The sequence below is a fragment of the Phoca vitulina genome, unplaced genomic scaffold, assembly GCF_004348235.1.
Source record: "Phoca vitulina isolate PV1807 unplaced genomic scaffold, GSC_HSeal_1.0 scaffold30, whole genome shotgun sequence".
NCBI lineage: Eukaryota > Metazoa > Chordata > Mammalia > Carnivora > Phocidae > Phoca > Phoca vitulina.
This window is the reverse complement of record NW_022589733.1, coordinates 22,086,600-22,107,571: the sequence shown is the minus strand read 5'-3', so window position 1 is coordinate 22,107,571 and position 20,972 is coordinate 22,086,600. Positions and strand designations below refer to the sequence as shown.

Below are 20,972 nucleotides of genomic sequence, written 5' to 3'. Positions count from 1 at the left end.
TATTCTTTCCTTTCTAGGTATTCTCTAGAGATCTAATTTAGAAAATGTGGAGCCCCTCCTGCACACAGCAAAGTTCCTGAGAGATTGAGGGGGGACAGCCTCAAGTTCCTCTGGGACTCGGACAGTTCTTATTTAGATTCCTTCTTTTCCTAATCGATTAATTAGTCGATCAACTGACAGATAATTATTGAGTGCTCATAAACAATGTCTTGGGTGCTAAGGGGATATATACCTGTAAGACATAGGCTGCTCCCTTAAAGAGTTTACAAACTATTACAATTTGGGGAAGATATGATTTATAACTAGCAAATAACTGTATATAGCTGAGTATGCTCAACTGTATGGCTAGAGTTACACGTGTTTGAAGGAGTTAAGAGCAGGAGGGTCATCAAGGAAGGTTTCATTTTGGTTCAAATAGTTCAGTGTAGAATTTGGATAGAACTCGTTCTGTCGGTCTAAGCTAATTATGCTTGCTGCCTGCCTCCTAGGAAAAGGTCATTTAGTTTGAGATGTTGATCAGATAAGGGGAAGAGGGAAGGGATATTTTATATTCAAATGTTTATAACAGAAGCTATCAGTGACTCGCTCACATTCCAGAGGCACTCACCATTCCTTTGAAGGCTAAACCCATTCCAACCACAAGCATCTTCAACTCTTTGCCGGAGGGATGCTCTGGCCTCAGGAGCCCACTCCAGCAGAGGAAAGACAAGGCAGGTTACAAGTATGGGGGAGTGAACACCCTCAGGTGCAGCCTTCAACCAATGCCTGGGGGGTGAGCTGGGATCACTCTGAGGCATGTTCTACACTACCTCCCCCAGTTCTCCAGAGGGATTGAATCCCAGGGGCCCATGGCAGTGATTTTAATACTGATTTTCTTTATAGGTCTCCTGTCTTTTTTTTTGACTCACTTCTCCACTCTCCCTCTGGGATCACCTCTTGAATTACTACTTTACATTCATCTCCTTGTCTTAGGCTCTGCTGTTGGGAAACCTAACCTCACACAGAAGTTTGATGCTACTGTGCAACAAAGTATTGGGGAATCTTGGCGGAATGCCTAGAGTAATTTTTTCCAATGTTTTCCCAGCTTGAGATCATTTTCAGTGACTGTTAGTTACCAGATCCCACTGCAATTCTCCCCCTTCTCCTTAGTAGTTGAGCCTTTACTTTATTTGGGACAGCAGTGCATGTCACTGAAATACATTTCCTTGGCTTCCTAGGAACTAGCTGTAGCCACGTGACTAACTCTGGCCAATGATACATAAATGAAAGTGTTGTGTGGGGCTTCTAGAAAGTGTCCTTAAAAGAGCAGAGTGTGTCATTTTTCCCTCACCTCCTTCCCTGCCCCCAACCTGATTGTTTGGAACAAGGATGTGATGGTTGGAGCTCTAGCAGCCACCTTGGGAATCTAGAAAATGGAAGTTTTGAGCTGATGATGGTGGACCCAAAAGATAGGACCCTAGGTACCTGATGACACATGCAGTTCCCTTAACAGTCCTAGACCACCTATCTCCAGCCTTCCTGTATATGTCAGAGAAATAAACTATCCAAAGTCACTATGACCTTGGGGTTTTCTGTTCCATGCAGCCAAACACAATCCCAACTAATTCAGGGTTGCTCTATCCAGGCTGGACTCTTGTTTAGGAACTGGCCGGTTTTAACACAGCCCTGCTTTAGTTTTATTAAACTATGGTTTGTGTTCACAGGCTTAGTCCTCAATTATACTTTGTAGGATAGCCTTTCTCGGTTTCTTTCCCTCCCAATCCTGTTCAGCAAATTCTCATGATATTCCCTTTAAAAAAATTCTACAGTCCTCTAAGTCCTCATAAAGCTCCTGGAATTAGTCCTTAAGCAACAGCACCATCCTAGACAGTCCTTGGAATTTTATCTCTAAAGGCCAAGGGAGAAAATGCCAGGGGAGGCTGTCTGTCTCATTACTGAGAACCCACAGTTTCACTGCTGCTCGCACTACCACTGCTCAGCTGGTTTAAAGTTCTATAGTTTGGTCTTTGGAATTTACTCGGGATTCCACAAGGATGCTCTTTCTGGTTTAAAAATAGCACTATCTTGGGACACGGATGGCAATGAATGTCCAAAATATACCTAAGTCTATATGATCTAAAACTCCAGCCTGAAAAAAATGACTGATCTCGTACTCTCAAAGATCGACTGAGACTCAATGTCTGGTTATCTTATCAGCTATCCAAGTGCTAGGAATTTTTATATTATCAAAATCTGATTTTTCTAAAAATGCTTCATTTAATGGACTTTATACCTTTTTTTTATAACCCTCAGAGACCTAGAGTCTTTTGCATTTAAATTGCAATGATAATAGGATGGAAATGATGGACCTACGTGCATACCACACACACACAGACACAAACATCCCATGTCCCACATATAGTGATACTGGAGCTCTCACCCAATTATGCCATTCTCTTTAGTTCCCTCTGTTCAGCTTCAAAAAGATTAAGAATTAAAGAGGGAAAGTTGATAAAACCTGCTCAAGATGTTGAGAAGCTCTCCTCTGTAAGGCCACTGTCTGCTTTCTAGTAGGTGTAGCCTGATTTCTGCAGGTACATGGGCATACGAGACATTTCCATAGTTAGTGTATCAATACCTCATCTTCTTTCAGTTTGCAGTGATGGTGGAGAAGAACGAGGTCAGAAGTCTGCTTCTCTAGGACAGACTGATACTGCAGGAGGGAGCAGTAAGAAGTCTGCAACTCCTCAGTGCGAAACTCCAGTTCTTGCTGAAGGGCTAGCAATTTTTTCTTGAGTTGTTGGAGTTGTCTCAGATGGTACTGTTTACTGGGCTCAAACTCCATCCGTGACGCCTCGAATGCTAATGCTTGTTTCTTGTTCTACAATTGAGATAGAATATATGGAAAAAAAACTTTAGGTTGTCACTAAGTATGCATTCATTCTTTGATTTTTTTCATTTGTTCAACCATTGACATCCACCTATCCATCCTTTTATCCACAGGGCACTTAGTAAATATGTCACTCTATCTACAGTGAAACATCATTTTGTATTTTCATCCTGTAAGGAGGATTTGAAAGAACAAAAAAATCCTAGTTCTTTCCTACTAGTTAGATCTACCATTCATATTATTTAGGCCAGAAGAAAAACATACACCTAAAGGACCTAGGAAGTTATATAAAGATACACACAATAATATGATTTTTTTTGGCTTCACAATTAAAGATAACCCAGTTGATCTAGAACACAATGGATTTCTGGTCAGAGGTCTTGGACTAAACTTGATTTACACTTAGATAAAAGGATAAACTCTTGGGTGTGCTCTTAGGGAAACAGCTTTCTGGAGGGCTGGGAAATGGGAGGCAGAGATTATTCAGGCATATCTGGGCACTGACTCTGTTGTCTCCTCCTGAAGGAAGATGTGATCTTGTAGATGCTGAATGTGTGTGTGTGTGTGTGTGTGAGAGAGAGAGAGAGAGAGAGAGAGAGAGAGAGAGAGAGATCTCTTCCTGCCAATCCACAATCAACTTGAAATGCTGCTAGACCCATCCTACATTTTCATTCATTCATTCAGTAAACATATGTTGAGCACCTACTTTGTAACAGGTATGCTGCTGGTAGGATACATCCCTGAGTTGTTTATTTCAGTATAGGTGAGGTCTCTGCACTGAAGTTTCTATATTTTCTTGCCTAACATCCCTGATGACATGTGAAAGAGAGGTGGATGAAGAGGGTGGCCCATGGGCATTCCTTAATTCCCTTCTCTGCTTATTATCTTCTTACTTATTCTTTAAAATTCTGTCCAATTTTTGCTCTTCTTCCTGTTTTCCCTGCAAAGCCATCTTTGCACCAATACTATATTTATTGGCATGTCTTTAATATGGCATTTCACATTCTGCTTTGCATTGCAGTGACCTCTGTGTATCTTATCTTCTAATTAGATTATAAACCCCTGGAGGGCAGGGGCCATGTCCACTTCTATAGGACCTAGACTAAAGGTTTATACACAGTTAGGTATCGAAGGAAAGTAGGAAATTAAATAGAGAATAGGTAATCTCACTGGTTCCCCAAAATTTGAGCTTGTGGCCTTGGCCTCATTAACAGAGTACTTTCAAACTTTCTAAAAATTAACTTTTTTTTACAGTTTTATTGAGGTATACTTTGTATATCATAAAATTTAACCACTGTAAGTATATAGTTCAATGATTTGTAGAAAATTTATGGAGTTGTGCAACCATTATTAGAATCCGGTTTTACAACATTTCCATCGCCTCAAAAAAATTCCCTCTCACCCATTTGTCACTCTTGTTCCTACCCCAGCTCCAGGCAATCACTAATCTGCTTTCTGCCTCTATGGGTTTGCCCTTTCCAGACATTTCATATAAATGAAATTGTATAATACGTCATCTTTTGTGTCTGGCTTCTTTAACTTAGCATAATGTTTTAAGGTTCATCCAAGCTACAGCAAGAATCAGTATTTTGTTCTTTTTTACTGCTGAATAGTTTGAATATATCATATTTTGTTTATCTGTTCACCAGTTGATGGACATTTGGATTGTTTCAGTTTTTGGCTATCATGAATATTGCTGCTATGAGCATTAGCATAGTAGCCATTTATGGATGTGATATTTTCCTTTAATTAATTTGTTTAGCAAACATCACGGTGCCCCTACTGTGTGTCAAGCACTGTAGTAGGTAATGGGGATATGGAAGTGTATAAAGCAGACAGAATCCCTGCCTTCATGCAGTTTGCATCTATGGGGAGGTGGGAGGCAGCAAGTTAAATAAGTAAATTATGTAGTGTATTAAAAGGAAAAAGCGCTATGGAGGAGAGTAAAGCAGGGGAGAGAGATGAGGAATGCTTGCATGGAGGCAGCTGTAATATTGATTTAAGTATTTTCATGGAGTTTGAAGACACAGAAGACACTTTGTACAGCAGGAACACTCCAGGGAGAGATAATAGCAAGTGCTAGGGCCTGGAGGTGGGAAGTGCCCAGTGGTGTCTGAGGAACCACTTTGTTCTGGCTGGAGCAGAGAGAGTAAGGGGGGAGAGTGGTACCAGATGAGGTGAGAAAGGAAAGGGAGGTGAGCTCCTTTAGGGCCATGTAGGCCATTCTAAAGACCTTAACTTTCCCTTTCAGTGAGATAAAAGGACACTGGAGGTTACTGAACAGACAAGTGAAATGATGTCCCTTAGCTGTTACAAAGGACACACTGGCTGTTCTACTGAAAATCAACTGTAGGTGGGCAAAGATGAAAGCAGAGAGACCAGCAAGGAGGCTGCTGCAAGAATCCAGGCAAGAAGGGATGGGGGCATGGACCAAGTTGGAAGTTGGGAGAAATGGCCGGATCATGGATATATTTTAAAAGTAGATCTCATGGGATTGGCGGCTGTGTTAGATGTGGGATGGTGGGAAATGATGGTCATCCAAGGCAGGATGACTCCAAGGTTTTGGTCTGAGTAATTGAAGATGGAATTTTAATTAGAGTAATTCTGTGAGAGCTGGGACTGAAAAGAGGGAAAATCTTCTCTAGTGAGAGTGAGTGGGGGTGGCTCAGGTAAGATAAGGAAGGCTCAGCCCAGCTCAGAACCAGAAAGACAACAGCTGATTGTGTCAGCTCATTCTCAATGAGAAGACTTAAAACGGACCACTATGGTCACCAGCAAGAAATCCTAGGCAGAGAGAAGCTGAACTCTTGGCCTGAAGATCTGGTGTATGTGGCTGGAGGGAAGTTAATGATACTTCTTTCTTAAGCCAGACAATGCTGAATTTTGTATTTACTCTGTGCAGCTATAATTGCCAACATTTATATTAAATGTTTCTAGTTAAGTGTTCTCATTCTTTTCAAGATAAGAATGTTGCTATTCTCACAAGTCATCCATGAAGGGACTTGGGAGTGGCATGTGTGTGGGTGCTCATGCACACATACAAGTACAGGGGGATGTTCTCAACAGCCCAAGAGTTCTGACTACACAGGTAAGCTGGGCAGTGGGAAGCTACTAGGAAAAAGACATGGTCAAGAATAAATACCTAATGCGGTTAGAACTAAAGCAAAGGAGTGAACATCGTGGGGTAGGGTTAATTCAGAGGACTTATTTTAGTGAAGCAGAATCCTTATCAAACTGTGCCCAAATTCTGTTTTTCTTGGCTTTGTTGAAGTTGACTTGATCTCTGACAATTAAACTGACTCAATTGAAAACTAACTGTGGTCTCTTTATTTTTCATTCTTTCTTAGCTTCACCTTATTTTCTTTTCCCTGTTTTCTCTTCATTATACAAAAGAATGAAAGAAGTGGCTTTTTTTTTTTTTTTTTTTTTTATGCCAAACCCTTTCTTTAGGGCTTCCCCTTCTAGTATGTGGTACATCATCTATTCTTAGGTATGTTCATAATCGTTCTTTGGCTTAAAAGATACATGTCTTTTCCTGTGTGTATAAAGCTTAGCAACCTGTCAGTGATACCGGTGAACTGTTAGTAACTTCTCTTCCCCAGAGGTCATGCTGAATGTTTTGGGTTTAATTCTGGTTTGAGGTAACATGATAGACCAATCAGATGATGTGAGTTCATCCAAATCTTCTAGTACAGGGCAAACATAGCACCTGACCAAATTTGTCTGGTTACAAATATCCAAGAACTGCTCATATATGCAGAGAAACTTGAGTTTCCTTGGATGAGAATTTTAAACATTTGTACACTATAGACACCTATGAGTTTAGAGGAATCGAGTTTCAAAGTCTTGGAAAAATGCCTAGACTTATTTGAGACCTATTAAATTTCTACTTATTTATCCTTAAGTATTCAAAAGATTATTTTTCTTAATTCTAAATGAATAGAAAATGACATGCTATGGATTAAGCCTACATTTCACTCATATATGTGCCAGAGAGCAGTGTGATAAAGGCATCGATACATTTCCTATTTGTTTCTTTGTCTTTCTTTTTTAAAGTTTTCTTTCTAGTGAAGAGAGACATTTTATTAGATTCTGCTTTGGCCTTTAAACTGAGATTTGGAGAAAATGAGAAAGTTGGAAGTAACCTTCCGGAAGTGAGATTAGTTCTTAGAGTGACCATCCACAGTTGGACATGATTCTGGAGGTTGTCTGGTCCACCATGTTTCTCAGATAGATTTCTATCCAGGCCTCAGCTCTCTCAAAAAATGGAGAGCACTGGCCATCAGTAGGAACCTGTTCCCATATTTAATCAATTTTTCAGCCCTACTTATGGTCAAAGAGATTATAGCTATTGCTCTTTCCTTGCCTATGTGGCTACTTGATCACAGAAGGAAATTAATTGGCCTGGCATGATTTGCCTTTTGAGAAGTCACTTTGGTTTCTACCCAATACTTTGTGCTTTTCAAGTTGATGCTAATTGATTGATGTTAAGTTCTATATTTTTCCTGATATTGAAGTTAAGCTGACAGGTCTATAATTACCAGGATTGTCCTTTTTCCCTTTTTAAAAAGATGAGCACTTCATTTACCCTTTTTCAGTCTACAGGGACTTTCTTTATCCTCTTGAGTTCTCAAAAATAATCACTAGCAGCTATGTAATAACACCTGACAATTCCTTAAGTACTCTTCAAAGTATGTCATCAGGTCCTGCTGATTTGCCTAAAGCTGGCTTTTCAAAATACTTTTTAACCATTTTATTCCCTATTCTAGTTTGCACTAACTCTCTTCTGTCTCAGGTTGGCATTGCTCTGGTAACTGGATCCCTGCTGCTTTTTCCCCTTCATTTAAGAACTGAAAGTCTCATTTTTCCCCAGTCATCGTCATGAACTTCTTTCCCTATCTTTGAGGTGTTAAGTGAGATATTTTCCCTGTAACCCTGGTTTAGCCTTTTATCACTAGATAGGTCTATCAGTTACTTTTTATATCCTCTACAAAGTACATTTCTTGTTTTGGTAGAGTGTAGAACTGGGTGTTAATGACATGCATTTCTTTTGGTTACATCTTCATGGCGTAGACATTTTTCTCGTCTGTGACCTCTGCTTACCAGAAAGTCCCTTTAAAGAAAAAAAGAAACCTCTTTATTTTGGAATAATTTTAGATTTACAGAAAAATTGCAGTAGTATATAGAGTTTCCATATACTCTTCACCCATCTTTCCCTAAGATTAACATTTTACATAATCGTGGTACATTTGTCCCACTAGGAAATTAACATTGGTAGGTTACTATTACCTAACCTACATCTTCATTTGTATTTTATCAGTTTTTCCATTAATGTTTGTTTGTTTTTTTCTGTTCTAGGATCCAATCCCAGATCCCACATTGCATTTAGCAGTTCCACTTAAAATTTTTTTTCATTCCCAATGACTCAAAGTGATATTTCTGTGTCATAATTTCCATCAAGGATGTATTAACCCATACTTGGCTAGTTACTTTTATCTTCAGAAATCACACTTCTTTACATAGTTTTATGCTAAGAATAGTGTCCTTCATCCACTTCAAAGATGAGTTTGACAATCTGGGCTATACTAAATATCAGGGCATTCTCCGCATGTCACCATCAGGGCCAAAGGGGTCTGGGCAATTGCTCAGAGAGACCCTTCCTTTTCTAATTTGATCATCCTTTTATTATGATAGCTCTGTTGTTCTTTTCTCCTTTCACTTTAGTAAAGGCACTCTTTTGGTTCCTGGGCAGGGTCAGGACTACAGTGGGGCAAGTGAGGTGCAAATTTTAAGGAGGAATTCTGTCTCAGGGTGGGGCAAGCGCAGGGCGGGCACATGAGGACTGAGTACCCTGTAAATGTTGCACCCTAGTGCCTCATTTGCTTCGCTCTCGTCCTATGTCTGTTCCTGGGTTTTGGAGCATAACATATTCTTTCTTTTTTTTTAAATCTAAATGCTATTTATTGAAAAGAGCGGAGAAGAGAGAGTACATGCCCCCTAGGGACAGGATGGAATAAAACAAGCAGTGCAAGTCCACCTCCTGCTCAGCATATTCTCTTGTTTCCCCACTGGGCCATCTTGTTGTTGACGGGCATCTTCAGGAAGCAGTCAGACTGCATGTAGTTAGCGATCTTCTCCAAAGCCTCAAAACAGCACATGAAAGCCTTCAGATTTGGAAATTCATCCAGGCACTTGGGCTCAAACACACGGTTCTGATCTAAGACATCATAGGTGAGGAAATCCACAAAGGTGAGCTTTTCTCCTGCAAACCATGAGAATTTCCCCAGGAATAAGGAGAACTGTTTCAGTTGTCCAGGTAACTGTTCCAAGTACTGAGGCTTCAGTTTGTCAAGGTCAGGGCTATAGCACAGTCATATCAGCTGCATTCGGAAATCCATTATTTGGTTCTCCATGATGTCCACTCAAATCTTTTCTTCTTTAGTCTCGCCACACATATTGTGCTTGCAAGATAGCATTGCTCTGGGTGATCTTGTTCTTACCATCCATGAGGTAGGGCAGGTTAGGGAAGTCCAGGTCGAGCTTGAATTTCACACCCAGCCATTGGCTCCTATCATAGTTGGGAACTTCCCCGCACGTGTACTCTTCTCTTCATAGGATGTATTGGTGAACTCTAGGAGCATGCGGATGGCGTGCACCAGCCTGTGAATATCCCAGTAACCCACAACCATGGTCAACTTCGACAATGACATGGTGATGTTGCTTCTGTGCCTTCCAGGACTCGGAGCATAACATATTCTTGATTTACAAGGTTACCCACCCCTCGCCTGCCATCCCTGTACTTACACATAATATCTGATGTAGTATTTTAATTTTCTCTCCTAACTGTAGTTCTGAACTATGACCTCTGGCTCATTTCTCCAGATCCTTGTTAGATATTAGTCAAAAATTTCAGAAAGTCTCAGGTTTCCCCTCTGTTCCCATATTACATTTCCTTGTAGAGGGCAGATTTTGCAGGGATTTTCTGAGTGGGTGAGTGTAAGTCTACATCTAACCGTGTATTTGTATGCGTAGTCTGCAATTTAAATTCTGCACTAAGTGCTAGGAAAAAAAGAGCCTGTTTTAAAGCTTATTTCAAGCTGTTAGACCTTCTTCTTCTGGGCAATTAGAATAATAAAATGCGATTTAATACCTTTCTTCCTCCAAGTTGCTAGGTACCTTTATAAGCCACATGGCTTTCCCTGACAGGGGGAATAAATAAACTTGGACAGCAATGGTGAGAATATCCTAAAATGTTAATATTTAGAAAGAAGTAAATTATGATAATATTCTTCCTGAGATCCATTTAGGAAAACCAATGGATTTTTCCATGTTTGTGACCTCCTGGGGAAATGACAATAACACTCAGTAAGATAAGGTGGAATTGCTTTGTTGGTAGCATTTTTAGGGCATTGCAGAAAACCAATCTCTGGTTTCTATAGGGAAGTGTAAGTCCTGGAAGAACTCTAACAGACACAATTAAGAGAGAGACCAGATCCTTGACCACAAATGTGGAAGACAGTGGAGTCTGACCCAGCAGCTGAGGCTAACTTGGGGGTCTGGCGACAGGTCTGTGCAACCGGTTCCTGCTTCATATTTGCCAAGGCCTCAAGTCCCGAAAAGGAAACGAAGACTGCAAGTAAGGCATTCTTGCAAACGCCAAGTTTTGAGAGAGCTATGGGAAAATATTTCCCAGCTGGCTCCCCTGCTTATGGGGATACATTTAGAGAATGGTTTAAAGACCCTAGCACTAGAGTTTCCACAGAGAGAAAACCTCAGGCTGAAATGAAGTTGCCTCAGCTGATGAACTGCCTAGCCCACAGGTAAGTATTAGTTCAAAAAAGATGATCAGGCCAGGAGAAGATGATCAATGCCATTGTTTATACATGCGCAGGACAAGGGTTACTGACTGTCTTGGCTGGCACACCTCTGGATAAGTGACGGAGTGTCAAGCAGGAGTTTATGTGGGAAGTGATCTCAGGAAACTCAGGTAGGCTGGTGGAGAAATGAGACAAGGAAAGGAAGGGAGCTGCAGAAAGACGTGTTATCAAGCTAGTTCCCATGGTGGGCATCTGGCGCAGGATCCTGTTGAGGAATGCCAGGATAGAGCAAAGGGCATGCCTGCAGGGTTCTATGGCTGAGGAGCAAGAGTGAGAGGTTATATAACCACCTTGCTGTCAGTCACTGGCAGAGGGCTGCTTTTGGGGGCATTAGCCATTCCCCATTTGAGCTTGTCCAGTGATTGGGTTCCTGCATCCAGAAGGAAAGCTTGTAGGCAGAGAGCTGCCAACAGGGCAGCAAAGATCACCTGCTGCACTGATGAGCAGTGACACCTCTGAGCAAGTGGGACAGTTGTTATTTTCATGGTTGACTTAGAAGTTTGTCTAAAATCCATTAGGAGATGCTACTCTCCTTATATAACTATGATTTGGTCTTTTCAGGGCAATGGGCCTCAGGTGCTGCAAATCCAGGTGTGAAAGGCCAGATAAGGAAAAGACAGGGCCTAAAATGTAGATGACCTTGGAGACAGCTAAATGGAAAAATCCTGAGGGCAGGGATGACGGGTTTTCATGTGTGTGTGTTATAGGGTATGTGTGTTTAATTCTCTCTCATTGCCTGCTCAATAAATGCTCTTGAATGACTAGTGGAAGAATTTTCTATTACTGTTCCTCCCCAAGGGAACAGAGGTGGAAGTTGAAGGAGCAGAGGTGGGTAGCAGCTGCTGAATCCCTTACGTGGTTGCCGCTCATCATTGCCTCCTCCACGCAGAGCTGATTCTCCTGCAAGGTCTTCCCCTGTCTCTTGCAGACATCGTGCAGATTTTTGATGTCAACTTGCAGGCTCAAGAGCTTGTTGTTCAGGCTGCTCACCTCTCTGTCCCTCTCCCCTGCCTAGGCAGTCAGAAAAACAAAAGCATCAATTATAAACTATCAAGAAAATGCTTACTTTCGTTCACTTAACTGGTTGACAGAGACTTTAAATTTGCTGGAAATTTGTCCATCAACTCTTAGCTGTTATTACTCATCCAGTATAACATTTACACAGTATCCATTTGCGAGGTGTCTGAGTGCTCTGCATTATTCAGACAATTACTTATTTACATTAATTAATCTTCACCCACTGCCGTGGGTACATCGCAGACATTTCCCCTGTTTTTCAAGAGGAAGTCAGTGCCTAGAATAATTCCAGGCACCTAGCAGACTGTCTATAAATATTAATGGTTCTGCCACTGATGAAATGAACATAGTGAAATGTCAAATGAACTTGTCGGGACTATAGTGAATCAGTGATGGAGCTGATGCGGGTTCTGAAGTGTCTTAACTTTCTCTTCTACTCACTAAACCAAAAGACCTCCCTTACCTGTAAACCTAGTGCTTTTCTGTGGAGATGTACACCAAGGAGAATAAAAATAAAACCCCTGGGCTGATTGCATAAAATAATCTGCCTTTGATTACAAGTGAAAAAGATTAGCTAATTACAGGTCAGAATGGAAATTAATGATCGAGATCAAAATAGAGAGTGTGGAGCATAGCAACTTGGGTGGGGTTGGAGGTGGAGCCTGTGGTAAGAAAGGGGGTGCCCCATCACACTAGGATGCCACCTTCCACTCCCAGTGTTGTGGGTGGCAATGGTATGAAAAGAAATTGTGAACCTGTCCAGTGGTTTAATCCTATCACTGTGCAGATTCTTCATAACACTCAAGAGGACAGGTCCTACCACCACTGAGTTTTAGGTGCTGGAACTGAGGCTGCTGTTTGTATGGTAGATGCTTGCCTTATGTTAGATTATCCAGAGCAGGCTCTTCAATGAGGATTCCCGGCACCTATTAAAGAAGCACTCCCGAGAGAAATCAACAAGGAAGTGGAGGAAGCCTGACAGGAAAGAGCACGAAACCAACGAAGGCCATGATTTCAGACAAAGTCCTGCAGGCAGTAGCTTCAGCCTGATCCCACAGGGAACTCTGGAGTGTAAGTTACACCTCAGAGTTTGTCTTGATTAGTTGCAAAAGCTGGGCTGTCAGACTCATTATCAGTCAGTCAGTAGCTAGGGGCTGCCCTGTGGGATATAAGCTCCCAAGGACTTCCAGCTCTCTGCTCCTATGACCAAAGTGACCCCAATAGCCCAAGGGCAATTCTTCTAAGAGAGTTTCAGGTGCAAAAGCACACAGAAGACATGGGTGCACAGAAATGCTAAAGTGATCCAAACGACAATGCCCAAGGTCCTATAGCTGGTTAGCAGCAGAATGAGGAGAGTTCTGCTCTCCTGACCCTGTAGCCAGTGATCTGCCACCATATCCCACTGATTGCTTTGGCTTCTTAAATATATGAGCTACATAACACTCATTCCCAGGGGAGCTGGAGACCTGATATGGACATCGTAAATCAAGCCTTACTGGACAGGTCAGTTTAAGAGACCTCTGCACAAGGCCGAGGGGGGCCAGAGGATAACCACGAGAATCGGACACTGCAATGTCAGAGTATTCGGAATTCAGAAGGTTTCCCAGAAGTGCTGCTGTCTCAGCTGATTTATTTCTTCATTTCCATTTAGTACCTGGATTTTTTTTTTTTTTTTTTACCACTTTACAGTTTAATTAGGTTAACGGCATGGCTCTGTCATTAAAAGGATTTCATTATCTCAAAACTCTCTCTCTTCCTCTCTTGCTCCCATCCCTTGTTCCTCACTTTCAGAAAAATAACAGTGGATGTCAACTGCCCCGAGCACGCAATTACCATTACTACAATTTACCAGGGACTCTCTTAAGAGAATGTGTGTAGAGCAGCTAAAAACAAATGGTGTATGGACACTGTTTTCTAACTAGAAAACAAAATCCTTGACCCGACAAGGAGCAGGAATTTGATTCTAGTGCTTTAAATTCCTTTTCTCATTGCTGCCACACTGGGAATAGGGAATAGAGGCTCTCTGGGGATTGGGACCTAGGGATCTCCTCCCCTCTCACCACAGGACTTTTTCTTTGGCATCTATAAGCAGATTAGGTGACAATACAATGCCTGCTCTATGCAAGTGTCAAATGCTCTATCCTCTTGCCTTAATGCTGAATATATGCATCTTAAAGTGAGGACCATGTCACCAGATTGTTCCATAGGGAGCCTGGCACACTGTGGACTCATTAACAAAGTAGCAATGATATACAACTTGAGCCTCTCCAACTTAAAAGCTAAATGCCCTCTTTCTATCAGGCCAATAAAAAACCCTTCTCCCTCTAGTTTTAGATGTCTTCTGAGCAGAAGCCTGCTTGGCCCCATTCTAATGCACCAACAGGACTTCAGAATTGGATCTTTAATGTAGATGATCTCATCTAATTTGGACATTAGCATTGACTCAGAGTCTCTGAGGCAGTTTCTTCATTCAGAAAACAAGAGGCTTGGAATAAATAATTCTTTCTTTGAGGATTTCGTAAACCAATTGAATAACAAATGTGTTTTGTTGGATGTCAAATGAAATTTGCTTTTGAAATCAAAACCTAACCATTCACTCCAAAAGTCCAAATCATACAGGGGTTTTTATTCATCAGAACAGGCGTGAAAATGGTGAAAATGCCGGGAGAGCAATGAGGTGACTCCCATGCACAACAAAATATTTTTTACCGTAGGTAGTTGTAAGAAGAGGATGTGCTCACCTCAGAACTCCAGAAAGGCAAGTGTTTCTGAGGTTCCAGTAAACCTAATTTCTTGCTAATATCTTGCACAGAGGTCACTGTACACTATTTCTAATCCTATCTACTTTATGAAGGCTAAATTCCAGGCAGATGCCTTTTGAGTACCAATATGCGGCAGGAATTGATTTAATCTGACATTTCATCAATCAAAGCTCTGTAACCAGTACTGGGGCATGAGAGGAGCTGAGAGTCATAATGCTGACCCTGAGGCACCATCTGATCCTGTCCTAGATCTGAAGTCATTAACGATGGCTGAAATCACAAGCCTCTGCTGCTAGGTGAGTTTTCACTTATGTAAGCCATGCACTTAGATACCCCAGTTTTGCTTATGTGAGGTTGGGACCTGGTCACTGGTTGAAGGCATGTGACATCAGCAGCCGCTACCAACTTCAGGCAAAATGGTGAGTGCTGGTACCGCAGTTGCAATCATGATAGTTATTGGAAAATAGATTGTTTACTGAAGCAAATTTTCTGTACTGATCTGATGGGTCTTTTTCAAAGAGGATGCCTTCTCGAACATACATTTCCAAAGATAGAAAGAAATTTTGCTCTAGACTTTAACGTATTGACAGATAGTCTCGTGCTTCTTCTTGGAAGAAGCTGATGTTAAACCGAGGCTTGTGATTCAGAAGCACTCTCAGAAGTCAAGAGCGTTACAAAGATTTGAGATGGCAGCAGTCCATCGAGGATTTGGCACTTGAACAAGAAAGCTTGGGTGGCGGTTTCCAGAGTAATTTTGGAGTCAACCAACACAACCATAAAGATCATCATCTTTCGGATATTATCTTTTTTTATCTGAGGATAAAGACAAATCTTTAACAAACAATGGAAAACCACCACTACCATTCAGCATGTTTCAATTTCTTGTGAGAGGTATGTTTTAAAAAGCATAAAACCTTAAAAATTATCATTGCTTCAGGAATTTCTACATTTTACTTCTGTAATATGAGTTTACAGTTAGTTATCTACAGTAATTTCAAGCACTGTTATCAATATTACTAACTTGATTCCTGAGTTTACTTTTCCATCGATAGAAACATTGCAGTTTTTGATTACTTATAATGGGAATTAATGGACACTTATACAAGGTTTTGCCTGTGAGCAAAAATTTTGGAACCAATTTTGTTCATCTAGTGAAGAATGAGTATATTTCATTGTGTTCTAAATTCTTAAAAATTGGCACACTACATAAATACATAGTTTAGGATACACATGGCATATGGCAGTGGTCAGTGGCGTATGGCAGTGGTCAGCCACATATGGAATATGGGCTGATTTTTATTGGCACTTGGGCAGTTGCTACATACTTTTCTCCATCATATCTTTGGGAGAAATTATTTTACTAGAAAGTAAGCTCCACAAGAACATGGATCTTTCTCTGTTTTGTTCATTGTTTTATCCTCAGCCTCTAGAACAATGCCTGGCACATCAAAAGTGGTCCAAAGATATCAACTGAATTAAGAAATGCCCTTCTAGAAAATCCATACCAGATCCTTGTTCCCTGCAGAACAGGCAGCAAATCCTGTGCAGCTCCCTCCAGTAATCCAGCAGGAAAGAAGCGGAAACACCTCTTTTAGAAAGTGTTCAGCTCTTGATAAGAGGTCTGTTAAAAGCATATGTCATGTGGGACAGTCCTATAATAACCTAAACATCCGCCTTAAATGCTTTCTGGAACAAGTCAGGGAATAGGTAAACACAGTTTGACCAAAATATTAGACTAATTAGAACACTCCATTTCCATATCATTCCAGATTAAGAGACAATGTTGGCAACAATAGTTACTATCTTTTAAATGCTTCCTATGTCCCAAGAACTAGTGTTTTATATGTGGTATCTTACTTAATCCTCATGGCAAACCTTTGAAATGGGTGTTAATTATTCATATTTTCTAGGTAAGGGAAAGGAAGCTCAGAGAGGGTAAGTAACATGCCCAGTATTATACTGCTATTAGATGTGGACCTTGACCCACCTCGCTCAAGTCTGGCTCTTAAACACTATGGTCTGCTGCCCACCTCTCTGTGATATTCTGGGATGCTTATTACTAGAATTTTGAATCATGAAACTTGAAAAGAAGTTCATTGTAACACAGGTTCAACTCTGTGTGTGTAGGACAGTTAGGAGTCTTACCTCATCTTTCATTTCCTTGGCACCTCTCAATTCTCCTTTGAGCTTTAGCATTTTCTGAGCTTTGTTATAAACCTGCAAAAGTCCAAGAATTTAATATGGTAAAAGTAGAAATGAGTCTAGCCCTTTAAAGATTTTCCCATCTGGATGCGTGCTCTAAGCAGAGAGCTTGGAAACATTTCCCAAACTGTTAGCAGTACCTACTTGTCTGTCCATCTGCATTTTCAAAAGTGTGTTAACACCTTCACCAGACAGACAGAACCAAGGGTTTACATCTTTTCCCAAAAACCAACACTTGGTGGACTAAATCATTTCTGAATTCACAGTTTCTTGGAAAGCAAAAGTTCTGAGATGATCTTACTTTCTATTCTAAGTATTCAATGGCTCAAATATAGTTAACATTATGCACTAATTATGAACCAGACAGAATGTGCACAACCCACATTCTTTCTCAGGATAACCCTGGGAAGTAGATATTATTATTTTCCTTGTTTTACAGAGGAGGAAACTGAAGTCCAGAGAGGCTATGTGACTTACCTAAGGTCACACGGGCTCTCTTACTACTTCTTGAGAAGCTGCCATTAATTTATAATTGTTACTTTGGAAATACCTGATGATGTGGTTTTTTTCAAAGCATCGGTTTACTCTAATGTGGTGCTTGTAAAGTTATGAAACTTGTAGAGTGCTGAGAATTATCTATATAAAGTCTCAAGGAAAACCAAAGTTTTTTGCGCATGTATGTGTGTAAGTATAGGATGATGATTTTCAGGTCATAATGCACTGACTTATTAAAATAATCTAATTTATTATGTTTTTCACTCTACGACTAGAGGAAATTTCCGCCAGGCACTTACCTGCAGAATAGTTCCAAGAATGAGAAGCTATCAAAATACTCATTCTTTGTAATGAACCACATCCTCCACCCCTAATATAAGCCAAGAGGAAGAAAGAATGCTGGTGAGACATGGAATTTGGAATGTTTTGTGGGGTTGTGTTCTGATGTGCTGCATTGTTTACCCTCTTTAGTCTTTGTGCACAGAGATGCATCATGGGAATGGGGATTTAGCTCAGGCTTACTCAATTGGGAGAGGCCAGGTGATGTTGCAGTGACAAACAACCCCCAAATCTCAGTGACTTAAAACCATGAAAGTTTATTTCTCACTGTGCTACAGGTCCTTTATGAGTCAGCTGGGGCTGCTCTTCATTGTCCTCAGCTGGTAGAACCTCATCTGGTATGTTGCCTGTTGCCATGCAGCAGAGAGGGAACACACAGGTTCTTAAAGTGGAAGTGACACACTTCACTTCTGCTCACATTTCATTGGCCAAAACAAGTCACACGGCCATGCCTGACTTCTTCCTTTATGCCTTAAAGGAAATATTGGTGAATGTCACCACATTGGGTGTCTTGGCCGGTCGTATTGCTATAACGAAATATCACAAACTGGGTAGCTTATAAATGACAGAAATTTCTCACAGTTCTGGAGGCTGAGAAATCCCTGACCAAACTGCCAGAAGATTAGGTATTTGGTGAAGACTGGCTTCAGAGACAGCTGTTTTTGTTTGCTTGTTTTTGTTTGTTTTGTTTTTGCTGTGACTTTGCATGGCTGAAAGGGCATGGGAATGATCTGTAGTCTCTTTATAAGGAAACTAATCCCGGTCATGAGGGTTCCCATTTCTTGACCTAATCACCTCCCAAAGTCCCCATTTCTTTTTTTTTTTTTTTTAAATTAACATATAATGTAGTATTTGTTTCAGGGGTACAGGTCTGTGATTCATCAGTCTTACAAAATTCACAGCGCTTACCATAGCACATACCCTCCCCATTGTCCATCACCCAGCCACCCCATCCCTCCCACCCCCCTCCACTCCAGCAACCCTCAGTTTGTTTCCTGAGATTAAGAGTCTCTTATGGTTTGTCTCCCTCTCTGGTTCGTCCAAAGTCCCCATTTCTTAATACCATCATTTTGGGGATTAAAATGTCAACACATGAATTTTGGGGGTGACACAAACAATCTACAGCACTAGGCAAATGAGAAGATTAAAAATATTGTGGCATATTCGGCTCAGGTCTTGATCCTGGAGACCCGGGATCGAGTCCCGCATCAGGCTCCCTGCTCGGCAGGGAGTCTGCTTCTCTCTCTGACCCTCCCCCCTCTCATGCTCTCTCTCTCATTCTCTCTCTCTCAAATAAATAAATAAAATCTTTAAAAAAAAAATCATGTTTAAAAAATATTGTGGCATAAAAACACTAAACTGGGCTGTAGGCCACCAACCTTCTAAACCTGGTTCAGCACCTAAGTCAAGGAGTGGCCTTTGGAAAGAAAAGCACTCATCTCTCCAAGGCTTTGTTTCTGGCTCTATAAACTGGGAGTGGGGGGTGTTGTATTAAATGACCATTGTCTTTTCTAGCACTAAGACTTACTGATTCAATGTTCTACCTTGATGCACATGTTTCTTTACTTGGAACCATGAATTTAGCCCAAGCATCACACAAAAGTTGGAATGGAACAAATATATCCTTGAGATTAATATTCCTCTACAGGCAGACCTACAGGATGGTCAGGAGATGACTCTTAAATCAAATGAAATCTTATCCCAAAGACAGAAAAATTACTGTCTAGATTGTGATGATTTCATCAACTATGGAGTTACACAGCTACGGCTGCAAGAACCAAAAGTGTTTGGAAGGAAAAATGGAAGGCAGAAGCTCTCATATTTCTATGAAAAGACATTGGGCTTTACTAAGTAAGTGAGAGGAAAAAAAGAGAGAACTAAGTTGTGTTTCATGAAGGAGACGGGAATCCTGTGAGTCACTAACAACAGTAGTGCGCAATTTGGAAGTGCTTATGATGAAAAATATGGAAGGGTTATATGATAAATTTTCCAATGCATTTGACAGTAATGTTTGCCAGATGGACAAGGAAGAGTGCTTTGAGGGAGCCTCTAATGCTTTATAAAATGGTCATGTGAGCCTTCACAACGCTCTCTGAGGAGTGTGGCGGGACCAATATTTTGTAGAGGAGAGAACTCATTACAGAGGGAGGGGTTCCCTACCTGATCCGTGGATACTGATATCTGGGTCTAGGACTTGGATGTCTTCTCTTTTCTCAAACCCTTATTCTGTGTCTTCTGTGGTGCTGTCTCCTGCATCTCTTTTGAGACCTTCACTTCTTCATGCCTCATCTCTTCCACTGGCATATCCAATTCTGCTGCATCTGCCCAGGGAACTGCTTTCTTGTACTCAAAAGATATGCCCCCTTTTTTCCCCCCAGCAGGCCTTCCCTTGGTGACAGCTGTGACCAGAAAAACAAACAAACAAAAAAACAGTTGTAGTGAAAACAGAAACTTGGTCAGAGCATCTAAGTGATGTTTGTGCCTCTGGGTAGGCCTCAGTCCACACTAAGTGTACTTTATAGATTCCCAAGAAACACCTAGCACTGTACCTTACATGAGTGACTAAGTTTAGCAGGTATGAAATCAGGTGTGCAAAGAAAAAGCAACTGCTTTTCTATTACTCAACCTGGTTACTGAGTCCCATTTTCACCAAATGGCAGAAAGCAAAATCTTAGTTATTTCTGAGAACGTGCCATCATTTTCAGGTTAAAAATAAATCAGTTCATGATTCCCTCCATCTTTTTAAGGTCTCTTCAGAGTACACCTAAATTCTGGCCGAGGTTGGATTCTGGCATCAGAGGTGGCTCTGGTCCATGGTCACGGGCATCTCTCCCAGCTGGAGTATGCTGTGATGTCTGTGTCCTGGTCAACAGGCTGCATGTACTGCATCTTCTTCATACTGTGGGCTTTGGGGCTGCTGACCCTCTTTCATTCTCCAAGGATGCTCCTAATGCAGAGAGAGACACACACACGTCAGATTGGTCTCAGGCCCTTTCTTCTTAGACCCGCCCTAACATCGTTCTGCATTTTACCTGGAAAGGTGTTGAGAAGAAGTGTATAGGATCCTAAGATCTTGCTCACTTTTCTGCCCCCCATTCCTGGTATTGATCAAAAATATCTTCTGCCCCTGGTTTGCTAAGCCTATCTGGGATTCTACTGTTTCCCCAACTCTTGTCCACCTCATCAGTCTCACCAGGGTCTAATTCTCTTGCATATGCCCAAATTCCCCTCTCCTTCCTCTTTCCTAACTCAGAGAGGCTTTGTTTAGTTTTTGGGAGAGGAAGGAAAAAGAGTACAAGTGAATGAACCCAATGAAGTACAGGTTGAGTGGGCAGGATGGGAAACAAGTGTTAGTGTTTCATATACCATCTACCCACATGAAGTTACACTAATTCCATAACCACAGACTGC

General features: G+C 41.2%; 1 protein-coding gene and 1 pseudogene across 1 annotated transcript in view; both read right to left on the bottom strand.

The window, feature by feature from the left end:
- PMFBP1 (polyamine modulated factor 1 binding protein 1) overlaps window positions 1-20,019 on the bottom strand; it is a 50,119-nt gene extending 30,100 nt beyond the window's left edge. The window contains exons 1-4 of the mRNA XM_032424336.1: window positions 19,722-20,019; window positions 16,671-16,742; window positions 11,602-11,757; window positions 2,618-2,860 (exon numbers count right to left, since the gene is read on the bottom strand). Coding sequence (XP_032280227.1) covers window positions 2,618-2,860; window positions 11,602-11,757; window positions 16,671-16,721 — 450 coding nt within the window. The 5' untranslated portion in view covers window positions 16,722-16,742; window positions 19,722-20,019. The remainder of the gene's footprint in view (window positions 1-2,617; window positions 2,861-11,601; window positions 11,758-16,670; window positions 16,743-19,721) is intronic.
- LOC116644625 lies at window positions 8,914-9,579 on the bottom strand (annotated as a pseudogene).
- Window positions 20,020-20,972: the final 953 nt, after the last annotated feature.